Below are 10,808 nucleotides of genomic sequence, written 5' to 3' on the forward strand. Positions count from 1 at the left end.
GAATGTTGTTAGTGGGGGCCTTTGGATCCCATGGGTTGAGGAGATGGGCCTCTGTGGATCATCCCACAGATACTTGACCCCCCCCCCCCCTCCAACCAACGCTTCACAGCACAAGCGGTTACAGAAGATGAAAGAATGAATTTGGAGGCCAGGTCTTGTGAACGTTGTGCTGTTTTTCATGTTTTTTGAGTTTTCCTAAACCACTATATTGCCAAAAGTATTCGGTCATCTGCCTTTACATACATATGAATTTAAGTGACATCCCATTCTTAATCCACAGGGTTTAATATGACGTCGGCCCACTCTTTACAGCTGTAACAGCTTCACCTCTTCAGGGAAGGCTTTCCACAAGGTTTAGGAGTGTGTTTATGGACATTTTTGATCATTCCTCCAGAAGCGCATTTGTGAGGTCAGACACTGATGTTGGACGAGAAGGCCTGGCTCGCAGTCTTTGCTCTAATTCATCACAAAGGTGTTGAATTAACTGAGGTCAGGACTCTGTGCAGGCCAGTCAAGTTCTTCCACACCAAACTCGCTCATCCATGTCTTTATGGACCCGGCTTTGTGCACTGGTGCACAGTCATGTTGGAACAGGAAGGGGTCATCTCCAAACTGTTGCCGCAAAGTTGGGAGCATGGAATTGTCCAAAATTTCTTGGTATGATGAAGCATTCAGAGTTCCTTTCACTGGAACTAAGGGGCCAAGCCCAGCTCCTGAAAAACAACCCCACACCATAATCCATGATCAAATAACTTCTCACTTGGCACAATTCAGTCAGACAAGTACCGTTCTCCTGGCAACCGTCAAACCCAGATTGGTCCATCAGAATCCAGATGGAGAAGCGTGATTCGTCACTCCAGAGAACATGTCTCCACTGCTCTAGAGTCCAGTGGCGCTGTGCTTTAAACCACTGCAACCGATACTTTGCATTGCACTTTATGATGGCTGATGTATGGCTTGGATGCAGCTGCTTAGCCATGGAAACCCATTCCATGAAGCTCTCTACGCACTGTTCTTGAGCTAATCTGAAGGCCACATGAAGTTTAAAGGTCTGTAGCGACTGACTCTGCAGAAAGTTGGCGACCTCTGCGCACCATGCGCCTCAGCATCCGCTGACCCCACTCTGTCATTTTACATGGCCTGTCACTTCATGGCTGAGTTGCCGTCGTTTCCAGTCACTTCCACTTTGTTATAATACCACTGACAGTTGACTGTGAAATATTTTGTAGCGAGGAAATTTCACGACTGGACTTGTTGCACAGATGGCATCCTATCTTATCACAGTTCCATGCTGGAATTCACTGAGCTCCTGAGAGCGACCCATTCTTTCACAAATGTTTGTATTAGCAGTCTGCATGCCTTGGTGCTTGATTTTATACACCTGAAGTAATTGGATCACCTGAATTAAATTATTTGAATGGGTGAGTGAATACTTTTGGCAACATAGCGTATATGTTTTACTTGTTTCTTAATACGGTTTGCTGACAAGATTCCGAGAGACAGTCAGGTTTGCTGACCGACAGACCGATTTGTAAGCTACCTCAGAAAGACTAAGAGGGGGCCGCTACCACTCGCCTCCTGGTGGCCCACCAGCATCACCTCCACATCAGGATAACACAGAGCCTCAAACCCACATGCCAGGGTTCTGCTGGATCACTTCTATAGTTGGAGGATCTGATGAAAACAAGTTATATTATACCCAAGATGCAGCGTAAGCTTTTTGAGCTGAGACACCATTAACTAGTTGGCCCATGTTTCCACCCCCTTACAATCATGACAGCAAAAACGTAATCACACAAGAGTATCAAATGGCTCAGGCTACCACCGATATGGTTTTAATTGATCAGCTTTTTCCAAATAACGATAACTCTGCAGGGACCAGTGGCTTATGGAGCCTACTCTTGCAGTTTTCCTGTACCACATTTGGCAGGAACCTATCCACTTGTATTCAGTTTTAGGTCTTTTCAACACCATTGTCAATGTGGATCAACTGAATTTTATTTTCACATCAAGGTGTAGCAATTTATTTATATGCATTTGAGAAACCTTTTAACAGACATTACATTCAGTTAAATTGATGTTCAAGTTACACGTACAGTTGATACAGCATTATTCTCATTGAGCAGAAATTCATTCATTAGTGGATTTAGACATATCTGCAAATTTACAGATCCAAGATTGTCTCATCTCTGAAAGCTTACTTGGAAGTTTTATAGACCAAACTAATGAAGAAAATGTGTCATGTAGCCTTGGTCCCTGCCCCAGTCAGGTTGGACAGACATGAACCAGGGTGATGTACTGACGACTGTGCAGCCCCGTCACCTCTCAGCAGGCAGGCAGATGTATCCACTCATCCAGAGCAGCACAGCTGGTTTACCCTTTCAAGGGAAGCAAAGCACAAGTATTAGACAGTTCCTCCCCCTAATTAAAACAGACATGTTTCAGGTCTTCAGTCAGGTTTTGGTAAATTGTTTTTACATAAACCTGTGCCAAGTCCTGAGTTTCTCTCCCAATACCAGGATTCCGTAGCAGAGCAAAGAAGGTCTCTGTCACGGCAGTACAAGATTGGGTTCACAGTTTCTTTGCGATACACAAACATGTGCTTGCTTCCATTTCTAATGACAATATGCCATACATACCTGCAGTCAGTCTTGGATCACAGGTGGTTACTGCCCCCTACAGGCCATGCTCCACATGTTGCTGTAAAGTAATCAACACATTAGTGAAACAAAAAAAAATATCTACTCATCTCTGCTGACCCAGATGTTATGCTCAGGGTCTAAAATTCATCATGGTGTTTTGTCAGCATGATGTGTTATTCTGTCATCACAGCATACCATATATAATTTAGCATATATTATTATTAAAATATACCGATTCACTTGACTCACCTCAAGTCAGCCTGCTGCATGACTCAACTCCTCAACGAGCATCTCCATGGTGCACCCTGCAATAGAACCAGAAACACCCTCCTCAAACTTCATGCTTCAAGGAACAGTTTAACAGAAAATCAGATGCTTTGACGACCTGCAGTCTGAGGCTAAAGTATAAATCTATGGTCCGTCTCAAAGATATTAAGCCATGGTAATGATTCCTTGTTCATGGCACCTCTGGAAAAAAAAATAACCTCTGGTTGTGCAAATTGTGTTTGCAAATTGTAATGTGCAGCCCTCTACTAGGCCTGGCCTGCTGTTGGATCAGGACAGGCCACTCTCATTGAGCCACGCTCTGCAGCAGCTCAGCAGCAGACTCTAAAACAGAACCTGCACAGCTGAGGCTAAGTACAGAGACTTCCTCTACCAGCACTGTAACACTGAGCCAGACATGTTATCTGGTCAGCTGACTTAGAGCTGGTTAGCAGGTAGGCCCTGCAGTGTTTCACTCAGTTCTTTTCATTTACCTTTATTCTGAAAATGCAGCCACTTGATAGCACTACCCAGCATCTAAAACTATGCCAGGATGTTTCATCATCAGGGAAGCCAGCATCTCTGAAAGGTAACATGAGCATCAGTCATTGGTACAAAACGTACAAGGTCACAGTGCAAGCTTCAATTTTCCAGTTATAAGGCTGTCTACTGTATTTCCCACAAGATCAGTAAAGCATCTACAGCAAAGCTCTGGCCAAAAGTTACAGGACACAGGATATATACTTAGAATTCTTTTGATACAAATATTGATTTAAGTACAATTTAAGAGAACTACATTGTAACAGTATACAAAAGGCATATGGATAAAAATATAAAATACCCCTTTTATAAATGCAGAGGGGTTAAGTAAAGGTCTAGTTACAATGAAAACGAAGGTTTAAGTTAAGATAATCAACTTAATTAAACCACGTGCTACATGTGACCCGCGCGAGGCTTTTTGACCAATTGGCCCCCAAAAGGAGTCCATTATTGCAAGTATTGTTGCGACAATGTTATGAAATGAAAGATTCACAGACTAACGCATTTTCTTCGGGGATTCTCGTGAGATAATTTACTTACCAAGTTTAGCTGTGCCTTCACCAGCCGTACTATACACACGGATCCAGCCGACAGAGAGGGAGGGCGGAAGTTGCGCAGAGACTTATGAACAGCAGATACCGCTGTGCATTATGGGAAAGGAAATTCTCCCGAAGATCCTCGTGTGAGAAGATGTACCACTGGTCTAAATTTTCAATTAAATGGTCTAACATTTAATTGAAAATTTAATAGAGCATATTCAAAAGTACGTAATATGCATCAGATAGTCCACCTTCCCCACAGCATTGTTAATAATTTACACTTACTGTCTCTACGCATTTGATTTTAAATATACATTACCACAGTTATGTATAACAGTTTTGTTCAATTATATTGCGATATTTTGATACAACTAAATACTTATATAATATTAGCAATTCCTCCCTGCAGGTGTTCTTGGGCTTCTGAAGTATAACAAATTGTGCCAGTCTGTCCCCAGATTCAGATAAATGTACGTAAGTTGTGTTTTCCCTCATAATAAGAATGAAAATAAGAAGCTTGGAGCATGATTAATAAAAAGCATGATGACGTAGGTATATGCTAGGTGTAATGCAACTCTTAGATGATATCAAAAAGAAGCAAATTGCATTCACTTAAGAAAATATAATTCTTTTATAATGCTACAGTGTCATATTTATGTTATTGGGTTACATGGTTAACATACAACTGCCAATTCTTGTTCAGTTTGTGATCATTTTGCAATTATCAGATGATACAATACATCTCCAAGTTTTCTTTCTTTAGTGTATGGTCTGTGCTTCCATATAGAATTAGAGAAATTGGTACAGTGTCAGATTCTGAGAACACCCTAATGTATATGTCCCATTTGGTTTTGAAAACTAGAATTGAAACTGGCACATTGCATTGAAAGTTTCAGTCAGTGTTAGTTGGAAGTCCAAAATCCACAGCAGAACTCCTTTAGTGTGATGTATAAAACGCTAATTAATAATAGGGAGCTATTCTAACAACCGATTAAATAGTTTGTTTGGGCATTGTGACATAACATCTGCTTAATAAAAAAGGTATTTCTCTGCACCTGTTAACTCTTTCTTACGTCTTTCAAACAGTTTGTAGAAAGGCAATTCTGAAGTCAGTAAAATTACGACTTATTGAAAAAGACCTGATGAAAGGAAAAGTTAAAGACTATTGCACAGACTCAGTTTAAACTTCAAATTCTCTACTGATCTTAACTTTTCTCTTTCATGCAGTTCTTAGAGAGAAGGCAGCACTTATGGTGCTAAAGGCAGACTCTAGAAACTGGCTTTAGGATTAGCAACACTTAGCCGAAGAATTGGGCATTTAGCTGGTCTTACACAAGCACCTACTATGAACTTCTACATAGTCCCTAGATGGCATCTTGCTCCAGGGCTGAAAACTTCCAATCCTCATGCAGACAGAATTGTCCACCTGGCAAGGCATTCCCAGCATTTACATCTATATCACTGTCTTTATTCTGTTATTCGAAATAAAAGTCTCAGAATAGAAAACAAAAATAACCCCACTCCCTTTTATTTGAGCTTACTACTGTGTGTGACAATCAATACATATACCCCCTAAGGACAAAACCAAACAAGGAAATGTAAGAAGCAACGCTACACAAATAAAGCCACTGAAGATGGCAGAGGCCAAATTGTCCTCAAAGTGGAACAGGAGCTTTTTAAAAGTGTAATATCTGTAGGAATCTCATCTCCCGCAGTACACAGCAGGTGAAAGATCAGCCAGTGGTGCACTATGGATAATGGTGTCAGAAACTCATTACAGCTGATGGGATGGTGGTAGGGTACTTTGCAGAGTGCACACTCCTGAAACAACAAGACATTTACATGAGATGAAAGGGAGAGATGAAAGAGAGGGAAAAAATGCTATTTTACCCTGCACACTTTCTTTCTTATTTTTGGTAAGAGGTGAAAAGACTAAACAAATCTCCTTCTCAAGGACAATGTTACATTAAAATGTAATACTTTAAACTGATAAAACTAATAAAAATTCCAATTTAATATGTTTCCAAGATTGGAGTTAACCTGAATCTCGGTGATTGGGCTCTGTCCTGTTAAACTAATACATTTCTATATTACCTACATTTCGTAATGCATGTAAAATGTGAAAGGTAATGCTTTTAGTGACAATCCTGTGGATAATTATTGCCAACTGTGCAGTTTGCCTGCTGTTTTGGTCTTTCCTGCCAGCAGCTTCAGTGTTTGGTTTACTTTTAACCAGCCCAGGTACAGATTTTTGTATGTCTGGTATTGTTAATACCACACTTTGAAAAGGTTACAACACTATGACTTGCTATGGCCTCATCTACCAGGTCAGGTGCAAGGTTGATGGTGACCTGAAGTATGTGTCAGAAAAACAACTCTCAGTAAGATTAAGACTCTTAGTAACATACTCTACCTGTCCATCTCTACAGACACACAGCAGAAGGCAGACATTTATTTCAGGAGCTGGTTAAAACCAAAACTGATTTAAAAAAAAGTGTTGGACTTATATTCAGTACAAACATGACTTGTCTTGCACACTAATGCTCCTTAATGTTTTATGGAGGTTTAAATGAGCAAATTTGCAGTAGCTTGCTCTGTCTCATTGTTTCAAACTGTCAAACTCCCACCTGGAAATGTCACTTAAGATGATGCGTCTTAGAACTGGCGACTGTTAAAAGAAGTCATGATGACCTCCAGAATGTAGTTTGTATCATTTGAAAGTTATCCATGGGAGAACAGAAGATAATAGGCACAGGGATCAAACCTGTTAACATTGACAGTGATGATACTCTTGACCGGTGTGCTCTTAGGGCCAGAAACAGGACGAAAGATTGGCTGTTGACTGGCTGGTTTGGACCGGCGAATGACATACGGATCAGCAGAGTGTGAGGGATAAGAGTCAAACGTCCCCGCTTTCATTCCTCCAATCTAACACAAGAAACATTCACAGAAACACACATTACTGACTGTGGAAAGAAAACAAACAGCACCATATCAGACAGGTGAAATTGTAATTCTGATACAGTTGAACGAATAGAGTCACCCGTTTGCTGGGGGATGATGGCTTGAAGGGGACTGCAGAGACATTCTTTGATGGCGGGAAGGGCTTGTGTAGAGGTGGGAGTGGCTTGTCACTATGGTATGGATTGCCTTGGAAATAATCCCTGGGGTGAAGGTTGAGCTTAAAGGGGCCATTTCTTAACTTGGCAATTTGAATTGCTGCCTCCTTCTGTATCACACAGACGCACACATTTTAAATTGTAGATCGAATGTTAAATTGTAGCATTTAACTAAAATTATTAATTAGGTAGTCCTAGTCCATATTTTTGCTAGGCTGCTGAGAATCCACCTTTTGTAAAAAATTGTGAAGGTTTCATACACTAATAGTGAAATATCCCAGGTTTATTCAGCTTATTTGGAAACAGTTTTATATTTTACCTTTAGTACTTCTTTGCTTCTGCTGTATGGATCCGAGGGATACGGCTCAATTTTGGACAAGGTTAAATTGGGATAGCTGAAGGAGATAACATGTTGGTTACTACAGCTGTATGGATAAATTAGTAATTATTTGCTATTCGCCTTTACTGAGACTGGGGAAACATGATAGTTGTCATTGACAACTGTTTAACACATGCAAAATCTTCACACCTCCAATTACATTGCACACGTTTTAGAACAACTTCTCTAAAATTTGAATTATTCCAGAGGAAAGATTAGGGAAATGTGCTTGTTGGTTAGTTGTGAACCACTTTTTCTTCCATAAACCTGTAACCACTGCCTCTCTTGGGGGGTGAGGTGACAATGTTGCGGCCAGGTGAGTGATGAGTTTTCTGGGTAACTGACAGTGGACTCATAGCTTCAATTGGTCCTGACAAAGTCCCATAGTAAGTACCTGAACCACACCTGAAGGCAGACAAAGAACATGCTATTGTGAGCGTAGTAAATACAGAGTATTGTAGGACAGAATTTATTTTGTACTTTAGATCCTATGTTATTTTTTTTTAAAAACACTTTGTACTCCAAAAGAGATACTGTTATGACGAACAAGGACTCCAGAACAAACTGTCCAGTATTGATTTTTTTTTTTAGCATGAGTAATTACCATAGCAGCATTTAAAATCCTGGGAACTTCTACACTTACTCCCATCAATTTTGTCAGTTTATTTGTGTGTGTTGTCTTACAGCTTTCTAACTCCATTACAGGGCAGGAAGGCCTTTCCCAGGTTCTTCTTGGCCTGCTGGATGTGGTTCTGTCTGGCCTGTCTCAGCGGGTCACTCAGTGCCTCACGTTCAAAAATCCGTTTGAAGGACTTGTCAAAAAAGCCGCTCTGCAGTGCACATCTTTGTTTAGCAACACCCGCTTGCATCTGGCGGCTACGATATGCTGCCTCGTTGAATGGACCTGGATTCAGTATGCAGGCATGAAAGTTGTGTGTTGGATCAAAGGTTTTCCAGCATTTAATTGTTTGTTTCTCGTTGAACCACAGTTGGTTGGCACACTACACTTCTGACCAAGAGAACAACACAAATAAATGACTGTTTCCAATGATCCGACCCATAACGATTTGGTTCTTCCTAAAGTGTTTACACCTGCCCATTTTTCCCCCACATGCAACATGTTGACTTAATATTGTTAACAACTATTAACTTATTGTTAACAGTTGTCATATCATGCATCACTGTTATGAAATAATCACAGTCATCTGCTTCATCTGTGAGAGGGCCAATATTTGCTTAAAAAAGCTGCAAGTAAATTAATTAGATTTGTATATAAATAGATGCTTACGGCTGATGAGAGGTGTATATTTGTCACCTACAGAGATGTAGCTCATTTCCTTAAATACTCCCAGCCGCTCCATGTCACTCTTCCCATTACCTAAAGGCATCTTTACACACTGGAAACACACACACGTATACAGCGTTAAAAAGCACTATTAAAAACACCTTTAAGGTAACGTAATATTTTATGTATTTTAAAGGGGAATTAACGTTTTTTTTACAACCTGGACCTTATTTCTGGCATAAAATACGATCGTTTACTCATCCATATAACTTTGGTGTCATTTGGAGTTGTTCGGTAGTGGTGTGCGATACCGCTAGATTTGGTATCGATCCGATACCAAGTAAATACTGGGCCAGTATCGCCGATACCGATACCGATATCGATACTTTTTAAAAATTAAGGTGGATGTACCATCAATCTGAATCAGTCTAAATCTGAATTACTTCTCATGACATTTTAAGTGTTTTCGTGATTTGCCTTTTGGATTATTAATCAATTAAAGTTCAGTACAGAATTTGGTTTATAAGTAAATAGAAAATACTTTATCACAATAAAAGTTTTTGTTCAGAAACAAAATGATCACTTGAGGACAAATAAAAACAAATTATTTTTCAGGCATGTTCAGAAACTACAATAAAAACTTAATCTCTCCCTTCATTGAACTTCTTTCTGGATTTTCTTTTCTTAAATAAACAAAGTGTAGAAAATTATCACTCCACAACAAATATTATAAATAATGTAAGGACGTGTTTAGGAAGTACAATACAATACAAAAATAAGACAACATTTCTCCCCTTTAGTGCACTTTTTTTCGTCATATCAGCGATCTGTAGGGGCCAAGTGGGCGGGAATTTTAAAAATTTCTATGCTTTTACAAGTTTGTTGTGTTACCACTGTATCTTACCACGTTTTTACAAATAGCACAACTTGCTATCGTTTCATTTTCGGCCCGAAAATATAACCAAACAGCCCTACTCTTTCTCTCGTTGTGTGTAATGCGTTGCTTCTGGCCGAGCCTGGCTGGTAGCGGTGGGCGGTGTTCGGTCACCTGGCGCTGCGGAGTCACGTGACAGTAGGCTACAACAAACACACGCGAGGGGGAGGAGGAGCAAAACGAGCCTGATCTGCTCTGTGACAGCAGCGGCATCTAGACAAACAGAGTCGGGTCGCTTCTTTAATGAAACGAGAGAAACTGAAACTTAAGTATCGATATCATTACATTGGTATCGATCAATCTCGATACCAACGTTGGTATCGATATTATCGATATTTGGATCGATCCGCCCACCTCTATTGTTCGGAAGATATTTAGATCCAGCGGGGCGCCGGTATATCCATATAGTGGGAGTGACTGGGGCACCAAAATGCAGCCTCTAAATAACGGATTATCTGCCGCGAAACTCGTTCATTTCACCAATATTTAGTTAACTCCGGACTCAATGGGAAATAGCACTAGCGTATCATAACAAAATATTGGTGAAATGAATGAGTGTCGCGGCAGATAATTTGTTATTTAGAGGCTGCTTTTCGGTACCCCTGTCACTCCCACAATATGGATATACGCGGCGCTCCGCTGGATCTAAATATCTTCCGAACGACTCCAAATAACACCAAAGTTATATGGGTGAGTAAATGATCATATTTTATGCTAGAAATAAGGTCCAGGTTGTAAAAAATGGTAATTCCCCTTTAAGTATATTAAGACATAGGTCAATCTGCCCAGGTCAATTGGGTACACACTGAAAGATGTTTCTGAGGTTGTTGTAAACCATACATTTGACAAAAATAACACATTTTTTTTGTTTAATAGAGGCATATTCAACATCACCACTAACTTTGATCTCATGATTTAACAAAGTTTATGTAAAAAAGGCCAGTCAGTGTATAATGCTGTAAATAATGCATAAAACTTAAAATTTTCATTTTACATACCTATAGTTGGTGTGTATGTATTGTCAGTTAGTGACAATTTGGAGGGATGAAGATATTTGTGTGCGTAGTCACAGTACCGCACCTCTATTTGTCTTTGTGTATACAAGT

General features: G+C 40.1%; 1 protein-coding gene and 1 long non-coding RNA gene across 2 annotated transcripts; both read right to left on the minus strand.

The window, feature by feature from the left end:
- Nucleotides 1-1,980: 1,980 nt before the first annotated feature.
- On the minus strand, nucleotides 1,981-4,034 carry LOC311491749. Its single transcript, XR_014699190.1, has 5 exons — nucleotides 3,987-4,034; nucleotides 3,401-3,488; nucleotides 2,892-2,947; nucleotides 2,640-2,700; nucleotides 1,981-2,378 (listed from the first exon to the last, which is right to left on the minus strand). It is a non-coding gene; the product is annotated as an uncharacterized lncRNA (long non-coding RNA).
- Nucleotides 4,035-4,693: 659 nt separating this feature from the next.
- On the minus strand, nucleotides 4,694-9,060 carry cfap96 (cilia and flagella associated protein 96). The gene is made up of 7 exons (XM_084550432.1): nucleotides 8,772-9,060; nucleotides 8,168-8,387; nucleotides 7,751-7,888; nucleotides 7,424-7,499; nucleotides 7,029-7,214; nucleotides 6,750-6,913; nucleotides 4,694-5,806 (listed from the first exon to the last, which is right to left on the minus strand). Exons 1-7 carry the CDS (start codon nucleotides 8,869-8,871, stop codon nucleotides 5,749-5,751), a joined length of 942 nt encoding a protein of 313 aa, XP_084406558.1. The 5' UTR covers nucleotides 8,872-9,060; the 3' UTR covers nucleotides 4,694-5,748.
- Between the last annotated feature and the right edge of the window lie 1,748 nt (nucleotides 9,061-10,808).

This window comes from Chelon labrosus (assembly GCF_963514085.1).
Source record: "Chelon labrosus genome assembly, chromosome: 8".
Taxonomy (NCBI): Eukaryota; Metazoa; Chordata; class Actinopteri; order Mugiliformes; family Mugilidae; genus Chelon; species Chelon labrosus.